At 38.6% G+C, this 22,759-nt stretch overlaps 1 protein-coding gene across 2 annotated transcripts in view; it reads left to right on the forward strand.

Moving 5' to 3' along the window:
- The window catches only part of opcml (opioid binding protein/cell adhesion molecule-like), a 422,175-nt gene that overhangs the window by 344,148 nt on the left and 55,268 nt on the right, over nucleotides 1-22,759 (forward strand). For both annotated transcript variants that reach the window (XM_051937548.1, XM_022196415.2), the window contains one exon: nucleotides 8,259-8,384. In XM_051937548.1, the coding sequence (XP_051793508.1) occupies nucleotides 8,259-8,384 (126 nt within the window). The remainder of the gene's footprint in view (nucleotides 1-8,258; nucleotides 8,385-22,759) is intronic.

The following is a 22,759-nucleotide window of genomic DNA, read 5'->3' on the forward strand; positions in this document are numbered from 1 at the left end:
TCTGCCGGAGGTCAGTGAGGCTGAGAAAAGCGGTGCCTGCTGCGCCGTCAACCACCACACCTTAACCTTCCCTGTTTCTCTTAGAAGCCACACGTTACATTTTTACCTTCAAAGAATCATTACCTCATTATTTTTTAATGGCATTATTCTAATTACTGTAAACAGAAAACAGTTCCAGAGAAGCCCCTTTGCTGCATTTTACCACCACTTGTTACGACCCTGAAAAAGGGGAGAAATAATCATAGCAGTGATTCTGAGTGAAGTTTCCTCAACACGCACTTTACTGTAACGGAAATATATACGCAAATTCAAGCATTCTTACAGGCATCTCAATACTCACATTTTACACTTGCAGCACAAAACACTTTCACTCAAGCAACATTAAAACAGCTGTGCTAAAATCTCATGAACAAATGTACACAGAAACAAAAGCACACCAGGCGGCTACATCCCGCACTTGCTAGCGACCGAGGCTCTGTTCGCACACGCTCAATTTCACTCAACAAAAGTAGCATTTAGTTTATTTAGAATACAACAAAAACACATTCCTGATACCCTAAACATTTTAGCAATGTATCATGAAACACTACTTTTGTCATAAACTTTACCATCCTGAAAAAGGGAAGAAGTAATCACAGCAGTGATTCATCACTCATTTTGTTTTTAACCCTAATATCATGAATTATGTATTTACCACACTTCAACTTTCAACAGATCACAGTAGTATTTCGATTTATTCTGTAATGTACACAGTGTTGTGAAACACATAGCTGTTGATTACAGATTTCCCTAATGCATACTATAAACTATCACACTTAGAGGTCTTGCAATCTGATGGATTGCTTTAGAGCAATCCTAAAAGAGCTGGTTCATGGAAATGTGTTTTCAGAAAGCAAAAACAGGCTCCATTTGAAGACAGTGCACAATATTACCCATGTTACAGTATTCAGAACAGTTCAAGTCCACATTTGCTGACCTTTTGCCTTGTGAGGGACTACTCTTTTCTCTCACTTTTTGAAGTCCGTGAAAACACAACGACCAAGAGGCAGCAGCGGTTTTTTTTGTTTGTTTGTTTTTTTTGCAACAGGACCCTATAAAAGCCACTTAGCTGATTTCCTTCTCAATATTTCCTTTGAAAAATTTCAAAGTTTGAAAACCCCAAGAGATTCGAACTCCCAATTGACTTTTAAGCAAAGTCTCAAACTCTAATTAAATTTGTTAGGGCTATGACTTGTTCAAAACATTGTTCGAGCAAGGATCACTTAAGCCTCAACCTTAAGTCAACAATCAGCAGCCATGGATTCCTCTAAGCAGCTGCCGAGCAAATAAACATAATAGATGCCAACAAAGCTATAAATTATTACAAAAAAGCTATCAGAAGATAGTATAATGTTTGCCCAGATGCTAATACAATTAAGAAATAGTAGTTGAACAGTGAAAGTCAAGTTAAGATCTGGAAGATGATGCAGAAAATGGAGCGGTGGTGTTTTTAATGTGCACCGCAACTAATACCTTCACAGTAGAGTAATCAGGAGAAAACAATAAGACACATTAAAAGTTCACTGCCAGACATTTGCCAATAAATATCTAAAGAAACCAGGTGCATTGTGGAGACAAGTGCAATGGACTGATGAATCCGAAATAGAACATTTTGGGAACAATTAGCCAATGACACTACTGTTTGGGGTCATTTAGAAAATGTCCTTATTTTTGAAAGAAAAGCATTTTTTTTTTCAATGAAGATAACATTAAACGAATCAGAAATAGAGTCTAGACATTGCTAATGTGGTAAATGACTATTCTAGCTGGAAACAACAGATTTTAATGGAATGGCTACATAGGAGTAATGGTTACTGGAAATGGGCCTCGAACCCCTGTGCTCTAATGCTACATTGTGTTAGTTAATGGTGTTGAAATTCTAATTGATGATTAGAAAACCCTTGTGCAATTATTTTTGCACATGAATAAAAGTGTGAGTTTTCATGGAAAACATATCAGATCTTCACATCTAACATTTCCTTTAACAAACCATGACAATCCTCTTTGCACCTTCATATATTTATTATTTTTACACACATGAATTAGATTTAACAGAAGGTCTTGAGACAAACTGAAAAAAAAATGTCGTTGGAGCACCTGTCACGGATCAGACTATAATTTGCTCAAAAACATATTGCCACATTATGACTTAAGATTCGAAATTATTAGAAGAATTTCTATGGTCCAGGTGATGTCAATAATGGGTCATTCCAGGTGAAATGACCAGATATTCCTTGGGGGTGTTGCCGCACCATTTTCAAATTAGTCCTAAATTTGCATGCCATTAGATAGTCACAAAAGTACTTTCTATGCAAAATTGTAGGCCTGTAGCTCAAATAGTTTCTGAGTTGTGGGGGTCTGAAATTTTCAAAATTTGGGCTATAAAAAGCCTCGCCAGCGTTTTTTTTGCATCTTTAAGTGGTTAATTCTCAGCCTCTCGACATACCAGAGAGCTGTGAGTTGGTAAACAAGGCCTCTGCATGTAGCTAGTGCCCCACAAACATCCACAGGTGTTTCCCTACACTCTGCAGGCCATGGGGGCTTTCTAAAAATGCTAAAAATTAAGTAAAGCCTACTCACGAGTCGGGTTTGGGACCTTAAAAGTACTAGAAATACTACACAGAAGTGTTCTAACACCCCCTGGGTTCTATTCTACACAAACTTGTGTGATAACTTGGCAAACTGGAGCTTTCTAGGTTCCTCCATCTGTCTTGTACCACTGTACAAATGCGCTAAAGTTCTATGCTATTGAACATTTTAATAAATCAGCCATGCTAGTTCTGTCACAGCTGTCACAGTCATTTAATGATGAAACTAAAACAACAAGTACAAACAGAACAAACCAGAAGACCATTGGGTAACAGAAGTAAGGGGAGGGAAACAGTAGAGGCAGGCAGGAAGGCAGCTACAGGTACTCACACAGGATCCCATTCAAGTGGCAGACATGCAAAGGCATGGAGCAACACTGATGTGGTCAGGGTCAGGTCGAAACGGACTTGGAATAAAGAGCAAGTGAGCAAGTGGATGTAAGAGTGAGGTAGCTGAGACCACTGAGCCTGAGAAAGTGATGGGTTCAAAGGATGAAGCCCACTGGTTGTGTAACCAAAACTGCTCTTTGCAGGAAACGAGAAAAGGGAAGAAAAAAGTGCACTATATCAAGTGCAATTTGCCAAACTGGTGAAATTTTCCCAGCTTTCTCCACTTTCCCTGAAAAGAAGCATAGCACTGCACTACTCCAAAGTGAACACTTTGTATCCACTTCCTGGAAGCTTCCTATTGACTCCTCATGTGGGAAACGTGCTGAGAGTGTGGATAAAGGGAGACCTTGCAAAGTAAAGCTTGCTTTGTGATAACTTGCCTCATGCTTTTTGGAACATTTTTCCTCTCAAACTTTCTCTCTCAAACCAATTTAAGGCCAAAAATGATTCTACTCTCTTTGAAGTCAAATGTGAAAGTGAATAGGGATATTCAATGTGTGCACTTTGAGATCCCGTCCACGAATATCACAAACTGGATCGAAGACGAGGGGTAGCCCTGGTGGAGTCCAACATCCACTGGAAATGTGCTTCACCTTGTGCCAAGAATATGAACAATGTTCTCTTTTGGTTTTAAAAGAAAGAACTGAATAAGATGAGTAAATGCACAATACACAATCACATATTATAAAATTAACTTTAAAACTTTTAAAAATTGTGTTGTAATTGTATTCCTTAAACTACATTCAACACGAACAATTCAGTTGAAATGACAAATACTATTAAAAAAGAGAAGCCTTGCTCAGTTTAGCATATCAATAAAGACTTTTGGAAAATATTCAGACAACATTAACCCTCCTGTTATGTTGCAAGTCAAAATGACCCATTTTAAAGTAAAAGATTATATAATTGTTGAAAGTTTTTGTTTTTTTTCATTTGTATGAAACTTCTTCTGCTTGGCCTAATAAGTGCAATCAAAATATAAAAGGAAAATGGTTCATTGAAAAGAAGAGGTGCCTTGGGTTAATTTATTAACTCCATAAAAAGAAAAAAATTCAAAATGCAAAATAAAATAAAAAAAAATAAATCTCATGTAACACTATTCTATTTTATATGTAGCTCTTTCCATTTTGCATTAAAAAAAGTTTTAACCTGCATTTTTTTAAATGAACAAGTGAATTATCCTCATTGAACCGTGATCTGTGAGAAGTAAAGAACACTGCTGCACTAAATATTGATTGAAATGGTTATTTAATGTAGTTAATAATGACATAAGTAATATTTACTGCCATTTTTGTATACTTAAACATGCAACAGGTCAGATTGACCCAGAACATCACTGATGTTCCTGAGAAACGAACCGAACAGGAATGTTAAGAGCCTGATTTTGTAATTTTGTGGAATGAAATGTTGGATTTGGTATTTGCCATCACCTCCTTTTGTGCAATCCAATTTTGTGAATTTGTAAATGTCTGACAAGTAATGTATCAGTAGCTACATGTGAATATATATTAGGGTGGACTACACACATACACTTCATTGTACCTAAAGAAAAAGAAATACATGCGCTCTACTCGCAAATAAAAAGGGAGGAGAGCTTCATGTGTATCCCTTAATCAGTGACTTGTGTGATGTTGGTTACAAATGCGTTCTAAATTATATTTCATGTCAACAGCAGGTTTTGGGTGGCATTTGGAAAAACCAGACTGCAGACCGCGTCCTAGGTGAGCCAACTGAGCAGGCTTTAGCAGTACATGCTAATTGAATCAGTAAATTCAAAGGTCAACTGAATGCAGAGTACACCGCTCCAGCTCTGACTCTCTGGCACACGTCACACATTGTGACCAAGTTATTCATTATTTATTGGGGTTTAAAATTTGAAAAAAAAAGAGCATTTTCCATTGCATTATGTCACTGTGCTCTACATCTGTGCCTTGAGATGGTCACAAAGCTCTACATCAAGGCCTTAGAAATCTGTGAAAATTAAACAGAAATGTAGCAAATTCCAGTGATGATTAAAAATTGTATAAATCATGTATTTATTTATCATTTATTTTAGGAAGAGTTACAGTAATCTTACAGACTAACCAGAAATGTTTGGCAGTGTGCCCCTCTGTCATTACAAATCAGCCTCTGAGAAATTAAGCACAACTGTTCCAAAACAAAAATTTAGAAAACAACTGTTCATTGACACAATATTTGTCAATTTACATATCTGGCAACAGGGTAATATGTTAATAATGAATGTGTCAGTGATGTTTTTTTTTGAAAACCTCTTTCAATCAACACATCCGATCTTGCCATACAATATCTACTTATGTTGTATTATTGCTAATAAAAACCATTAACTAATTAAATTAGGCCCTTAAATTGAAATACAGGTGGATTAACATGATTGACAAACAATGCAAAACCCATCGCACATTGCATTCCACATCACCTGATGGGGTGATGTCATGTAACAAAGTGCAAAACACACCGTCTGTGGCATAGAGTAGGCATTATGGATAAAACTCTTCAAGAACAAAAAGCTGTTAGATAGAATGTTGGATAACATCACTTAACCCCAGATGCATAAGTAGGTCAAAAATGACCCAGTGAGGCTGTTTTCTTGCAATATCTTTGCTATGAAAAGTTTTTATCATCTCATTTTCCAGCTATTCCTAAAATAAAAATGTGTTTTTGAGATCATTCCCTTCAATTTTTAAAGTTACCTTTTATACTTTTAAAGAAATTGTAGTGTTTCAATAACTAACCCAAGCTCTTTATCACTGATAATATCATACAAGAAGTGATGCAGAAACTTGGAGGGACGGAGAGCAGCAGCAGCCGGAGGAAAAGAGTAAATAAAATGTCAACGAAATGGAGGTTGACGTTCTTCTATTGCTGTTCTGTGTAATCTGTTTTCATTGATCAAAATGTTCAAAATCTGTTATAAAGTGAAAAATACACAGATTACAGATACGAAATCATTGTTGTGTAGACAAAAATATATTGCAAACAATCAAACAAATGATTATTCTTAACCAAATTGTGGCATAAAAAGACATTGATTCTTAAACGGGTCATTTTTGACCCACTTATGGAAGAGTGTAGGGTCCAATCACTCGTGTGTCTAAGGGTTTAAAACATTAGATGCAAACTGTCATGAAATCGCATTATGAAAACACAAAATGCAGCTGAATACCCAGCTTGTCAAATGCCTTGTTAATGGAGCATACTACAAATGACACACAAACAGGTGTGCTGTTTTGTTGCATCACTGGCAAATGACAATGTGCCTGTTGCCCAGTCTGCTTTCAGTAGTGTGTGTTGGAGGTGTCAGTTCGTCACTGGCTTGCTCTCGTCCTCTGGGTCTTTGGGGATGGGGCATGTGGGGTGAGGGTCCCTCCGCTCTGTATTACTTTCCACGCGGAGTCCACGGCGGTCTTCCAAGGTGCACGGGTCTGCTACTGTTTTGGCCTCTTTGTTACCCCTAGAGACCTCACCTTGCGGAGGCTGTGCCCACTGGAAACCAGCAATTGCCTTTGTGAAATGGGCTTAACAGTCAAAACCCCTAAGCATTGCACTCCGAGCAGCCAGCTTCTAGGGCTGATGGACTTAACATCAGGATGTGTGGCCCCCATCTGGTGACACTCGGTCTTGGAACCTCAGAAATCAACTCAGCACAGTGCAGTGGCTTTGTCCTGGCTGCTGGCTGTGTGCCCCTGGTTACCCAGTGTCTGCAAATCTCTTCCCTTTTGCAGTTGTGTGTTTTATTTGTATAAATATACACTACCATTCAAAAATTTGGGGTCAATTCGAATTGTCCTTGTTGTTGAAAGAAAAGCACTTTTTTTCAAAGAAGATAACTTTAAATTAATCAGAAATGCAGTCTAGACATTGTTGATGTGATAAATGACTATTCTAGCTGGAAGGGCCTGATTTTTAATGGAATATCTCCATAGGGGTACAGAGAAACATTTCTAGCAACCATCATTCCTGTGTAACTTCTAATGCTACATTGCGTTAGCTAATCGAGTTCAAAGGCTAATTGATGATTAGAATACCATTGTTCTGTTAGCATATAAATAAAAGTGTGAGTTTTCATGGAAAACTTGAAATCGTCTGGATGACCCCAAACTTTTGAATGGTTGTGTATTGCCTGCTATTGGCATTTGATCAGTCAACCTCAGTTTATCGTACTTGTTCTGTCATGTAATAATCCTCATGTTTTAAAATGTTCTACAGTATCATAATAAATCAGTCCTAGCTGTCTAGTGCATTCAGTGGTGCAAAGCTGTCTGAAACTAGTTGAGCATACGCAGTTTTCCAAAATCAAAATCAACATCTGCTTATAGACTTATGTTGCAGCCCCTCATTTAGGTTCAGTCTAGCAATTGCAATAATATTCTTCCTGTTTCTTCCAAAATTTTAGACTGTTTCACACATTTTCAAAAAGACTTTGTTGCTGCAAAATGTGTTTTTATTGCGAACAAGTTTACACTCTATTTCAGCAGCCAAAAACAATGCTATCTAATTTGAAGGGTAAATGTTACCTATATATATAAATATAGATAGATATATATATACCGGGCTTTGCAAAAGTTCTGTTACACTTGTTGAGATATTCACGAAAATGAACACAAAGATTTTTTGGTGCGATAAGATAAAACTTTTGGGTGGCCATATTTCTGATTAATGTTATCATTAACACATATATTGAAATATTTGGAAAATAAAAAATTATCTTATTGCACCAGAAAAGCTTTGTGTTCATTTTGCTTGCATTTTGCAAGTGTAACAGAACTTTTGCAAAGCCCGGTATGTATGTGCATGTTGCTCAAATAATCTCAAAGTTAAATTGAGTCCATTAAATTACACTGAAGGAAGAAAACCTCGATTTGAACCTGCTCTCTTATAGGGTACACTCAATCACACGCCCACACACACCCACAAACACACATATGCACACATCAAGAGTTGGCCCGGTCACATAGATGAAATCCTGTCTTCCCCAGTCTGATGCTTGTCTAATGAGCAGTGTGGCAAAGATACATTATGAAGAAAATCAATCATGTATAAAACCGTAGCGAGCCAGAGAATTGTCAGATTTGTCAGCTAATTTCATGCTAATTGAGTCCCCAACCCTAGGGTTATTTTTAACCTCATTACGGCTCCGATCACGTGAAATAGCAGGCTCTTTGCTCACGTGTCATTAATTAGACTAAAAGCATCAATCATAATTGCTCTTTCTCCCCTCAGTACCTGCCAGGATCACTAACATATCGAAGGATGTCACGGTGAACGAGGGCAGCAACGTCAATCTTATGTGCCTGGCAGTCGGTCGACCTGAGGCCAACATCATATGGAAGCATCACTCACCAAGGGGTAAGTCGCGGGGTTTTATTATATCTCGCTGCTTTTTATTTTCTCATCCTAAAGCTGCTTTTTATGTGGAAATCCTAAAGCAAAAAGTCCTATCTATTAAAATTTTGTGAAGAACAAAATGCTGGTGGAAACGGAAATAAAAAAGTAATTAGTTGTCATTTTGCTCTGCTGCACTACTTTATCAAATCTTAGTATAAAGTTAGAATATTTATGTTCAGATTAGAGCACATTGTGACATCCCTCTGAAATCCTCTTCTTTTTTCACCTTTTCCTACATCCAAAACTAGTTTAGAAATTCCACAAAAACAAATCTGTCAAGCAAAGCAGCATTAAATCAGTGTAAAGGTGATTGAACTAACCCTCCCACACACTCAGCCTGATGTCCACAGTCCCACACACACACACCTCCAACACTTGCTTCACATGAATGCTTGCCTGTGTGAATTTGGCTATTTACCTCCAGCTGGGTATGAATCTATAGCTATTGTATTTACACAAGAGGATTTCTGATGAATTACACCAGAACTTAGTCCTGTTTTTAACTTGGTGGATTTGAAGGGTTGAAACTGCACAACCTGTAGCCTGACGGGAACCATGTCCAATCAAAGCGTGATTTGGCAGGAGGCCACAGCTGCTTTGGTTGTGTTGTGTTGGAGCCTCACAGTCTGATGAAGAGCCAAGAAGCTCTGCGTGTGTGTGTGTACGTGTGAGTGTGTGTGTTTGTGCTTGTGCGTTTTTTGTTCTAATTGTGTCAGCTCCATGCTTCCTACTGAGCATTCAGCAGGGTGAGTCATGCAATGCTTCTCTATAGGATCAGATGTTCAGCCTCCAACATGACATGAATGCTTACAGCCCAGATGTTCCTCTCTCCCTTCCCATTATCTAGAGCCAGCAGAGTCTGCTGCTCACAGCCCAGTGGCCCTCCACCACCTCAGCCACCAACAACGTTTGCATCCTTACATTTACTGGTTCACTGATATTTGCTGTTGTATTTTATTACTCTTAATATCCTGAACCAATTGTTTAACGCATTCAAAAAGGTCAACTTTAAAGCTCGTGTCCGGAGTTTCCGTTTGTTTTCAATTTATGTATCACTGTCGGTGATAAAAGCAGCAAACATTTAAGCAGTGACAAAGCTTAAATGTGTTAGTCTAGTTCGATACTATAATATAAAGTTAGTATGACGCGATATGAAAATTTATTCCTGAGCTCCGCCTTCCTCTCATAGACCCCCATGTTATTCCAAAAAGCGCCGGTCGCTGCCGACCAATCAAGTTCGAGCTTCAGCTTTGTCATGCTGTCAATCAACGGTTACGCGCACAGCAAGCAAGCCCATGCAGAGGTGGGCGAGCTACGCACTACGCAACCGCGCGCACATTTGTTTTGCTTGTGGAGGAGAGAGCATCAGGGATCAGCAACTTCCAGAAAAGTTACCAATCCCACGGCTTGTCAGGCCAAGAGACTGCAGGACGTTTTTTGGCTCGGGGTGCTCGCGTCGCTCCCCGACCACGGCCTCCATAGCCCGCCTGACGGCTTCGTTTAGATGCCCGACCTCTGGAGGAAGATGTTGGGGCGTCTGGGACATACTCTTCATCAGAGGAGTCGTGGAATTCTGAACTCTAGATAGAAATAAATAAACAATGTAACACATATACATGCGTAAATGCACTAAGTTTGATAAACAACGTCATCGAGAGGGATACACGAGTGTAATCACATATTGAAACTTTACTAGTTCGTCCTAGCAGATTCATGTTATTTTGGTATTAGGACAAGTTAGACTCAATACAGAATTCTAATGTAATTACTTTATTATTTACTAAATGTACTAAATGTAGAGGAGTGGAAACAGCAGAACAGGCAAGATGCTGCAGCACTCTGGGCACTCCTCTCATGTACTGCGCGCGTGCACAAATAAAGGGGCGAAATCAGGGGGAGGGAGGGACCAACAGTGCTTTGGGAGACGCTGCGATTCAAACTCCGGACACGAGCTTTAATGACCATTAGCATACAGTCCCATGTACATTGACGGTCTACTGCTGGGGTGTCAAACTCATTTTAGTTCAAGGGCCACATTCAGCAGAAATTGATCTGAAAGTGGGCCGGAGCAGTGAAATCATAACAAGTCCAAATTTTTCCCTTTGCTTTCATGCAAAAAATACATTTGGTCTGTTCACGTTTAATTAACTTTTCTTTTTTTTTACAAAACATTGTAAACAACCTGAAATTTCTTCAACAAAATATGTGAAAATTGCAACAACTTTCATCATTTGTGTGTCACAACTTACAGCTCACAGTGTATCTACAAAAACACAAAACATTTAGTCGCAGTAGTATTTTACAACTTTTCAAGATCTAGAAATTATTTTATATTCCCGTTCATTTCCACATCTGTGTAGTAATCCTGACACCACACAAAGTAAAGAGGGAACTATTAAGGACGATGAGTAACTTGTCACCCTGCATTGTAAATGTGGAAAACTTACACATACAAAATGTATAAAAGCTGTGATAGTCCATCAACAATAGGGTTCAAGCAAACCAAACTCAGTGATACTGAAGCTGCTGGCTGACATATTGCACAGTGTTCAATGTCTTTAAATATTTTCACACGAAATATTCATTTTCACCTCTGTAATTTTTACACTTTGCAAAGTCATCCCGGAGGCTGGACTGGACCCCTGGCAGGCCTTATGTTTGACACCCCTGGTCTACTGTATACCAAGTTTAGCACTTGATTAGTACTTTAAAACAATTTTTGTCATTGTTTTTGTTTTATCAAGTGGATGAGGAAGAAAAGCCCTGACAAGTATTTGCAAGTCACTAGACTTTAATGTAGTTTGAACTTCCCTAGAAGCGGATAGAAAGAAGTCACTCCTCACTACCAAGCCTGAACTAATGCATAGCAGCAAAAGTAGTGGAAACAAAGAAATGAAGCAATGAAATCACACTTGAAAAGTAATATACTGGCATCCAAAGTCAGGCAGCTTGGTATGCTATACTGCCTGTGTGTGTGTGTGTGTGTGTGTGCGTGTGTGTGTTTGTATGTGTTATAGTCAACAGGGAAGATAATGGGCTATCTTACTTGACATTTCTCTGAGTTGCACTAATGAAAGGAGCGACTATGTGGGGAGATGTTTGGGCAGCCAAAGAAATTCTCGCTGGCAGTCGGAATCTTAAATGTTTTTCCTGCAGAGTGGCATTTCCCCGACTAGCTCCTCACCGTTTGCTTTTCATGTTTGTCACCAGCGATAATGGACTGTTCCCTCAGAGGATACCGTTTGTGTCTGTTAGTTCAGCACTAAAGTGAGCAGCCTTTTCCCTCAGTTAAACCGCGTTTCTGGGATGTCTCAAAACTGCCATGCAGCCGCCTCACCATTTGATCGTTTTGTTTTTTCTGACATATTATTTTTATTTGTGTTCACACTCGCACGGTGTCAGGAACATGAGCAATTGTACTGCAGCAGCTGATGATGCAGAGAGATGCGTCGCCTTCCACTCGGCAAATGACAAGTGACATGAGAAAATGTCGTCGAGCGGGGATGGAAGAAATAAGAAATATTAAAGTCCTGCTTCTTAATTTCGGCCTGAAGTTTGTTAACAGATTGTAAAACGGACTTCTTTGACTGAATTCTTTGTCTGGAATCCTGCTGCAATTGCATCACTAAATGAAGGGAGACTAAAGTGGTTCCAGTGCATGCAAATAAATCCTTCAGTAGAGATGGTGACAGCAATAAGAGCTGTGTCGAGCTAGCTGCCCATAAATGTGTAGCCTCTGTAGTCCTTTACTTAATATATGTACCCTGTCAATTTAAGTCTCACCTTTATTTTGTGCGCTGCAAGACTCAGTCCTCATTTCAGCTCAGAGGGACTACATAAATTATTCAGCAGTGTCCAGTGACTCTCTGGCTGCTGGCCACTAAATGGATTAAAAGATATATGGTTGGGAGAAAACAGTTTATTCAGGGGACAATGCATTATGGATCCCTCCAGCCCATTAAGACTCATTAAAGTGGATAGGTTGTAAATGTGTACTCAGTCAGATGTCAGGTGCCATTCGTTTTCAAATTACTGCAGAGCAAAAGGTAGTCAGATTGTGAGCTCTCCTTCAAAGCGCTGTGACTGAGTCCTGGAATTTAGAGTTGTGATAACCAGATAACATACAGTGGTGGAAAAAGGTTTTCGGACACGAAATTTTACACAATCTCAAATATTACAATGAAATATTTGTGGAAAAGTCTTTTTTGTGTTTCAAAAGGTGTGACTTCATTAGACAGACACAAACAAATACAAATTATATATATTTTTGACAAAACTGAATTCTTGATAGTTTCAATATGTCAGTTTACAGCATTGTCGGTATCAAATTCAACAAATGCGGTCATTTCTTGCTCAAACAACTTTTGGACATCTTGATGTTGGTTTGTCTTCCAAGCTGTTGGTTTGTCTGTATTTCTGCAGTGTGTATCCAACTGCTGAAGGACTGTATCTGCACTCCTTGGCATCTGGCGGCAGCTGTACCCTTCCTGGCTGAGAATTTGTATCTTCAGGCGTGTTTCTTGCGTTTGATTCCTTGTTTTAGTCGTTTTTGTCTCTGAAGAACTTCATATAGACACGAAGCACAACAACAAAAATTGTGTCACGACTTTCGTTAGTGGATCACTGGTACCAAAATGACCCAATTGTCAAAATGTCTTATGTATTTCTATGAAACCAATCAATTTTAAGATTTTAGCAGCTTTTTAAAGGATTTGTTTAGTATTTTGGCTAAGCAAAAGAAATTGTACTTCAAGACCTAAGAGTGAGTCCAAAACCTTTTTTTCCCACCACTCTATAATAACATAAAGTAAACTTATCTTCCTTAAAACTCTGTGTCTTAGAACAGCAGCATATTACAGAGGAACATCGTGATATACTATGTCCATATTTAGGGAATAGGTTAGGACAGGTAGTCGTAGTCCCCAAATGATGAATTCTAAACACTTTAGTCACTCCTCCTTCAGCACCACGTTGAAATTTAAACACAATCATGTTGACTTGTAAGCATGTTTATGTTGTCACGTGAACATTTAACTCAAGCTGCATTGAGAACAAGAACATTCAGAGCGCAGTACTCTGCCAAGGCTGTTGATTTCTCAATTTGTGTATTCAGAAATCCCAGCAACATAGAATCTGGCCATTTAACGTAGATCCACCCACAAACTGAAGAAATACATAAGTACCTTGCAGTGAGCACAGGTGTGTGTTTTGCATGTGTACATGACCAGAATATAGAGCGGGCAACGTGAACTGATGCAGGCAGCTGGCGTAGTGTTCACTGGTAGTCATAGTTAAAGTGACACGATGCTGTTATCCCACAATGATACAGGAGTCATTACCGATTTCATGGGTCCAGACTATAAGCCGCATCACTGTCAAAATCTTACGAGGTGGTCCTTGTGTCATTTCTGACCTTCCCTGAAAATTTCATCCGTATCCTTTGTTCTGTTTTTGAGTGGCATTGCTAACAGACAGATTCACAGAAGAACAAACACACGCCGATCATCACGTAACTCCACCACATTCCTCAGCAGAGTAAATACATTGTGGGAATTCCTTCAATCAATTTTCAAAATAGATTTTTCCATGGAAATTTTAGACATTTGCTTTTAAGTCAAATCAAAACCAAACACAGAAATCGGATGACCATTTTGATTATTGTACGGAGGGGGTTTCCATCCTGAATAAGTTGCCCAAATCTAAAAACAAGTGTCCTCCATTTTGTACATCCGCTCTTCACCACAAATACCACTGTGCTGTGCGCTACTGAAATGTAGCATTAATTGGAAGAAATAAATAAGTAAATAAGCTTCAGCAAACGCATCCCAGGTAGCAATTATGTTTCCAATAAAAATATGTGACACAACAAGGTTGTTGCTTTTGAACCTCAAATTTATTAAAGACTATATTGTTTTATTTATTTATTTCTCGTCCTCAGGGAGTATGCTTTTTTTCTTCTTTTCATTTGATAATGTTTTTCAGAGATTCCGGTTTTGAGACCTGACAAGTAAATTGAGAGGCGCAAAGCTTTCATGACATCTGAGGTACAATTATTTGGAAAACTGGCAGTACCGAGCACTTTTGACAGAGCGACAGCAGCACAGACAGATGTAGTCAACTTGTGATTAGTCTCCTGATGAGGGCCATTCACGGTGTTATGCAGCAGGGATGAATGGCACGCTATTTGCAGTGATTCCGCCTTCCAGTAAGAACAATAGTCCGACGTTTGGGGGAAGAAAACGACTGTGTGCAGGTGTTTCTGAAAAAAGCAAAGAAGACATTGTATAGAAAAGGCCCTTCAAAAAATGATGTTACATGACATTTCACCAGGGATTAACACACTGCCAAGAAAGCCCCACATGTATTCTGTCTTTTTAGATGGGGAATAGAAGACACAGGCCTGTGTGATTGGGATTTTCAATATTTCTGGTCTGTTTTAAAGTGCTCCCGTAGCCTTGATCGATGCGTCGATACAATCTTCTAGTAATATTGATTATTGAATTGAACTATTTGTAGAGGGCAATGGTTTGTCTCTCTGCATAGTTTCACAACTAAGCAGTTTTGATATGATGACAAGACCAACATATAGAGTTAAACAGTTGGATAAATTAGCATTCATAGGTTTTGATTTACTCTCACCATTGCCAATAAATGCAAAAGAAAAAAAAACAAACCAAAAAAAAGTCCCAGATCTTTTCTGCTTGATACATGTCAGGTCTGCACTTTTACATATGCCTCTGCTTTGAGCACTGCAGGTGGTGACAGTCATTGTTTTTTTGTTGTTTGTTTTTTCCTGTGGACGAAAAGTGACTGTATGCTGAAGAGTCGTGGACAGACTGCCTGGGGAGCTTCAGAGCTCATCAGATTTGTTCACAAACCAGAGTCACGCAGTCGACACAATGCTTCTTACTTTGTCAGCCTGTTAGACTTCGGATACAATTCCTTGCTGAGTGCAGATTTTAGCTTGACCTGCTGCTGGGGTTTGGTTAATAACTTTTCTTGCCTGCTAGTATTAGGTTTTGGGTTTTTTTCATACCTTTGTCTCCAGGTCATTTCTTTTTTCTGCTTATGCTACTGTAATGATATAACATGAACACAATATAATAGATTTAAGGTGGGACTTTCCAGGCAGGCTTTGGCCTTGCTTAAAACTGCCATTCTCTTGTGTGTTAGTGGTGCACAAGGTATCCACCAAGTAGCAGAACATGCAAGGACAATCAATAGGGGATGTCACCTTCACAGTAATGACAATACTTCAGTTTGATGTGTACACCAACTGGCGATATGGCTTCAAATGAGATCATGAGGTCATGTATGGCATTGCATGAGTTGACAGAAGACAATAAGACAATATACAATCAGGTACAGTTTTCAGCATTTTGGCTAAGTACACAACCACAACAGATTTAGAATGAAACAATCAAGTTGTGCTTTAAGTGCGCACTTTTAGTTTGTAATTTCAGGGTATTAACAACCAAATTACATGAGCGGAATTACAGCACATTTTAGATATGCACTCCACCTTTTTTACGGGAATTAGACAACTGCCTTCTTAGCTGTGTCCATGGCCAGGTGTGTGTTATTTCCTCATCATGTCATTTACGAGGAGCAGATAAAAGGTCTAGAGTTTATTTCAAGAGTCGTATTTGTGTTTGGATTTCATATTGAGAGTTGATCTCACTAGATTCCAAAGAGCTGTCACCCCCAGTGAAGCAAGCCATCATTAGGCTGAAAAATCAAAACAAACCCATCAGAGAGATAGCAAAAACATTAGATGTGGCCACATTAACTGGTTGGTACATTCTTGAAAAGAAAGAACAACCTGGTGAGCTAAGCAATGCTTACAGACCCGGAAGACAACGGAAAAAAAGTGTGGTGGATGACTGAGTAATCCTTTCCCTGATCAAGAAAAGCCCTTCACAACAGCTGGTCAGATCAAGAATACTCTCCAGGAGGTAAAAATCAACAATTAAGAGAAGACTTCCCCAGAGCGAATACAGAGGGTTGACCACATGTTATAAACCGTTGGTGAGCCTCAAAAACAGGAAGGCCAGATTTGAGTTTAACAAAAAAACATCTAAAAGAGCCGGTGCAGTTCTGGAACAACATCCTATGGACAGATGAGATAAAGATCAAGTTGTACTAGGATGGTCTGGAGAAGGGACGAAGCTGCTCAAGATTGAAAGCATACCAGCTCATTAGTAAAGTATGGTGGTGGTAGTAGAATGTCCTGGGCATGTATAGCGGCCAATGGTACTGGTTCTCTGATATTAATTGGTCATTTGACTGCTGACAAAAGCAGCAGGATGAATTTTCAAGTGTTTGGGGCAATATTATCTGTTCATATTTAGCGAAATGCTTCAGAACTCATTGAACGGCGCTTCATGGTGCAGATGGACAATGACCTGAAACATAATGAGAAAACAACCAAAGACTTTTTTTTTAAGTCAAATAAGTTGAATGTTCTTCAATGACCAAGTCAATCACCTGACCTGAATCCAGCTGAGCATGCATTTCACCTGCTGAATACAGAACTGAATGAAAAATGCCCCAAGAACAAGCAGAAAGTGAAGACAGCAGCAGTAGAAGCCTGGCAGAGCATCAACAGGGACAAAACCCAACATCTGATGTCTATGGGTTCCAGACTTCAGGCTGTCATTGACTGCAAAGGATTTTCAAATGGCTATTAAAAGTGACAATTAGATTTTCTGTGATTATGATAGTTTTTCAGACTGGTTGATACAATCAGTACCCTCCAAAGATACAACCTTAACTGGTGAGAGGATGCTTGTCCAGTAAATAACATATTTAGAACAAATCAGTCCAGAAAGTGAAACATAATGCATATGCATGAACCAAATGTACGAGTTCCATTCACCTTCCTCACCTATTAATCCCTAACATCATCTTTAAATTCAGTCAGAAGCTGAACACCACAGCAACCATACGTTTGTTTCATTAATCCCTTTTTTTCCATCTAAAGGCTACAAGCCTCTTTAAAATTTTCTGACACAAGGACATACTGCAGAACCTTCAATCTTTACTTTAGTTGCAGGCTTTAACAGTAATGCAGTGTTGACCATGGTCAGTGCCATGGTCTTCGTAATTACAAGTCTACCTTCACTGAAGGTAGACTCTGGGGCACACATAAAAAAAAACGCATATGTGGAAAAAAAATGGAAATACTAGGCATCACCACTTATTTTGCAAATATGACATTCTGCAGTGTCCTCAAGGGAACTGACCTTTTTCACAGCTTGCCATGGCAGAAAAAGTGCAATTGATAACATTGATTAAAGGGACAAAATTGTTCTTTTTTTTTTTTTTTTTTTTTTAAACCAAGGCTACACCTGTTTTTGCAAGTCAAATTCTCTATCAGAAAGGTCTTGGAAAATAGGTTCACCAGATCAGCAGGAGATTATCCAATTTTGAATGTCATAAGTCACAAAGAAAAATTCAGTGTATAATTTTAAGAATAATTTTAAGTTGGCTTTTAATAGTAAAAAGCATAATAAATGTATACACAGCAACCGGCCACAACATTAAAATCTCTCGCCAAATATTGTGTAGGTACTCCCTTGTGCTGCCACAAACAGCTGGAGGTGTCCAGTGGTGTATGGCACTAGAGGCGGGGCCTCTGTTGATTGGGCTTGTTCCCATGTATCCCATGGATGATCTGTTGGACTGAGATCTAGTCTGAGTTTGGAACCTTGGGCTCTTTCTTGTGTTCTTCAAGTCATTTTTGAGTTGTGTTTGTAGTGTTGCAAGGCCTGCTGTAATGCTCTGGAAGGCGCCTGGCATTGAGGTGTGCCATGGCCGCAGGATGTGTGCTTGGTCTGCAAAACGCTTTGACAGGTGGTACATGACAAAAAGCAACATGACTACCAGGGCCCAAGGTTCCCCGCAGAATACTCCATTGTAACACAATGATAAATGTTTTTCACCTTGGCACTCAGCGGTTGTCATGTTGTGACCAATCGGTGTACATGTGACCTGGTCCAACATATGCAAACCAAAGATGACTTCAACACACACACGCCAGCTAGCATCAAATACTTTTAGCAGATAATCTTACACCACAAAGCCAGATGCTACTGGTCCTCAGAGCAAAGCTATAACCAGCAAGCACATGAAGACTGAAGAGCCAAAGTTTATTTTTTATTAATTCATTTGTTTTTAATAGTGCAGTGAATGTTTGTAAAAAAGTATTTATTGTTAAAGAAAAAGAAAGACAATCATCCCAGAAAAATATGAACTTATTTCCTCTCAGAACATTATTATTTGCAGTACCATTCAAAAGTTCGGGGTCACTTAAGACTGTCCTTATTTGTGAAAGAATCTTTTACGTTTTTTTCAATGAAGATAAAATTTAATCAATCAGAAATACAGTCTATACATTGTTGATGTGGTAAATGACTATTCTAGCTTGAAATGGCTGATTTTTAACAGAATATCTCCATAGGGGTACAGAGGAACATTTCCAGCAACCATCACTCCTGTGTTCTAATGCTACATTGTGTTAGTTAATGGTGTTGAAAGGCTAATTGATGATTAGAAACCCCTTGTGCAATTATGTTAGCGCATGAGTAAAAGTGTGAGTTTTCATAGAAAACATGAAATTTGAACGGTAGTGTATGAAATTCATGCTACCTGATGGAAGGGTACTATTTTTTTGAGGAAACTTTAACTTGATTTGCATCATGTATAAACACAAACTAATGGAAATTATTGGAATGACAGAATGAAGCACCTGTGAAATATCACAAAAAACAAAGCTGGTGGGTTTACAGGTACTTGGTTATTGTCAGTTGATATGTTTGCCAATCAGTGCACAGCCTAGCATACACCACATCGGCTATCTATAACTAACTTTCATTTAAACAAAACTTTATATAGAACAATAAATCAAATAAAGCAATTTGAAGTATAAAACAAAGTCAAGTATTTTACACAGCAGCATTCATCAGCAGCTATCCACATCAAATGCCAGCTATCATATGAAATGTCACCAAGGACAGACCCACAATTCGTAGTGAGCAGTTTCTAGACCGTAGTAGTCCCTGGATCAATAGGGTTTAAGTGGCCCACCATTATCCATGAGAGACTGGAGAAACTTGACGTTGCCTTTCAGGACAATCATAAAATAAGGGAACAAAGATAAAAGACAAAGATAAAGGCATGCCAGCGAGAGTGCTGCAGGAGAAACCCTCATGTGTTTGTTCCCTGTGGAGCAAACACTTTAAATCTCATGTTCTCTGACTTCAGCAAAGAGGCAATTCATAGCAAAGGGCTCTGTGGAGTTGTTCAGAAACACTACAGATTTTTTTTTCATAGGTTCCTGATTTGTGAGTGATGCAATTGGAAAGAACAAAAGCTGGAGATGTATATATGTGTATATATACATAGTATTATTGCTGTATTATTGTATTGCTGTCTTCGTAACATAATTAATTACTGTCCCACAGATTGTTGTGTAAGAACTATAACAGGCCATGATGTTAATAAATTTGAATAAATGTTAATAAATAAATTTATTTCTGAAATAGCAACTGTCAGACTAGACGATTTACTGTACTTTTAGGCATTTATGCATCACAATTAGAGTGAAACTCAACATTTATATGAAAGAAACTGCATGCATGTCATTTTTTGATGCCCAGCAAGTCTGTGCATCAGAAAATTGTGATTTAAAGAGAAATCGATAAAAGACGAGGTGGCTAAATCTGAAGACCTGTTTGAATAACTGTGAATGGTTTAATGTTGCATTTTTTAAAATTGGACTTGGCCACAGCAGTGACATTGCAGAGCTGCTTCCTAACATATAAAGGTACCGTCCTTGAGCTGCCTCATGCTACTGGGTTAATTTATAAGATCTTACTGTTTACTTAGTAGTTTTGGACTGACTTTGTGCTTACATTTAGCAGTAGAGATGTTAATTTCACGTAAGAACATGAAATGACCTGAGAGAGCACAGTATTCCGCCAATGCCCCTCAGTCGTATCATTTCCGACGGCTGAAATCTTGAAAAAATTTGTGACAGAACTCATGGCAACATAGAATGTGGCTATTTAATATAGATGTACCCACAAACATAATGATCTTGTGCTGAACACAGGAGTGTGTATGTTATGTACAGATACCAAATCACGTGACCTAAATATGTAGTGGGCGGCGGGAATTGGTGGGACTTGGAAACATCCCCACAATTTAATCAGTTGTTCCTTGCATCCTTTCCAACGGATAAGTCCCAATAAGTCTGCAACGGTCGATCTGTAGTCGGATCACAATCACGTGATCAGCTGACGTAGTGTTCATTTTTTGTCATAGATACAGTGACACCATGCTGCTATCTTGCAATGATACAGAAATCTTTAACAAATCCGTGGATCCAGACTATGAACTGCATCACTGGCAAAATCTAATCACTTGGTCCTTGTGCCATTTCTAACCTTCCCTGAAAATTTCATCCAAATTTGTTATTCCATTTTTGAGTAATATTGCTAACAGACAGACAAACAAACCAACCAACACCGATCGTCACATAACTCTGCCAAGGCTCCACCTCCTTGGTGGAGTAATGAGTCTTCATCAATACATTTTCCCGAATTTACTTTCTGGATCACCACCAACTGAATCAATTGCTTTTTGCAATATTCAGTAATGACTCATAACACATTACTCCATTAAAAACGTATTAATAGGTATTGCCAGAGAAACAATCATTTTCATATTCTTAGTTACTCAGACGTAACTAATAAGCTTCTGAGCTGGTAATGTAATGTTCTGTGCTGGTATAGATCATGTTTTGTACAGAAATGAACAAAACAGCTTTAGAACAAGCACATGACCAAACAAACTACTGAACTAAAACCAGATTTAATCAGCACTGAGCATCTTGTGATGTAAACAGTAATGTGTTTGTCTGTGTCCTGTCGAGCTGGGTGAAGTGTATCTGAAGGTAGATTCTTGCATTACATGATGCAACAAGCGTTAATGATTAGTAAAAACAAATCTTTGAGCTGAACCCATTGAAAGTATTTGAATCAGCAAAGTGGTCCGTGATTTCCACCTCTACTGAGTAATGTTGCAATCAGTGGTGTGCTCTCACATTGAAAGAGCTTTTAGGCCTCAAAGATGAAGATAAATGGCATTTGAATGTATACAGTGTCTCTCTTTAAAAGTATGAGACTGTATGCACCACAATACATTCATTTAATAACCAGAAGAAGTAAAATAACGATAAAAATACAGCTGGTCTTGCTTCTCTCATATAAAACTGGGTCAAACTAATTGGTGCCTGATTGCCACCCAATAAAGAATTCACTTGCACGGAGACTCTGTGCTTCTCACAACAGAGCCATATCAATCTTTTAATGATTAAAAAATGTCTCTGCCTCATGCATATTCATGAGATTTTTTTTTAAACTTTAAAGGGACGACTCAGAGAGACCTCTGTAGCATTTTAAAAGTTTTAATGCTCATAACAAGGTGTTGTTGAAGAACATCTTAAAATAATAAGTTGTGATATTTTAGACCCTGGTTTGAATGGAAATAGCAAAAGATGTGTTTGGGGTTTTTTGTTTTTTTCTTGATTGTTGTTTTAAGCTGAAGTGTCTCAGAAATAATCTGTAATCAAGGAGCATAAAAGTTAAATAATCAACTGCTACGTTCAACATCATTCCCTACTTACTATATGATGCACTACACGTACCATCTGCCCTGTTATTTAAGCATGTCAATTCATCCACTGTGTAATTCCTTCAACATTTCCACCATATAAGAGAAAATCTCGTGTTTATGGTATATACACTTCTTTCTACTAACAATCCCACAAAGCAGATGCCAAAATGGCTTTGATGCAGCTGACAATGATGGCACAAAATGACGACAATGATTGACACTCACTACTGTTTGCTTTGTTGATTTGAAAGGTGGCATGCACTGTCATATCTGATGTGTCCTTCACATTAGCTGTGGCCAGCTTCAGTTCATGTCAGTCAGATTAGACACCAGTATTGAGTGTTTTTTTTCTATCGAAAAAGTGACAAAATATTTTTAAACCTCCTCTTGCAGAACAATACACTTCTGCTGTTCATTTTGAATATTCTGTGGTTTCCATAGTCTAAATCCATAGACCAAATAGATTAAAATGCTCATTTTCTATTTCAATCTTAAACATGACCCAAGATTTGACTCCTTCATGACAAGACGTGTTGTTCAGTTTGTTTGGTACCTTACTGCTATGACCTGGGAGGCTCTACTCAGGGAAGACCGAAGCATAATTACCCCTGCCTTAACCCTCATGTTGTCCTTACCAAAAATGTTGTTCCCTTGTC

The sequence above is a fragment of the Acanthochromis polyacanthus genome, chromosome 17, assembly GCF_021347895.1.
Source record: "Acanthochromis polyacanthus isolate Apoly-LR-REF ecotype Palm Island chromosome 17, KAUST_Apoly_ChrSc, whole genome shotgun sequence".
NCBI lineage: Eukaryota > Metazoa > Chordata > Actinopteri > Pomacentridae > Acanthochromis > Acanthochromis polyacanthus.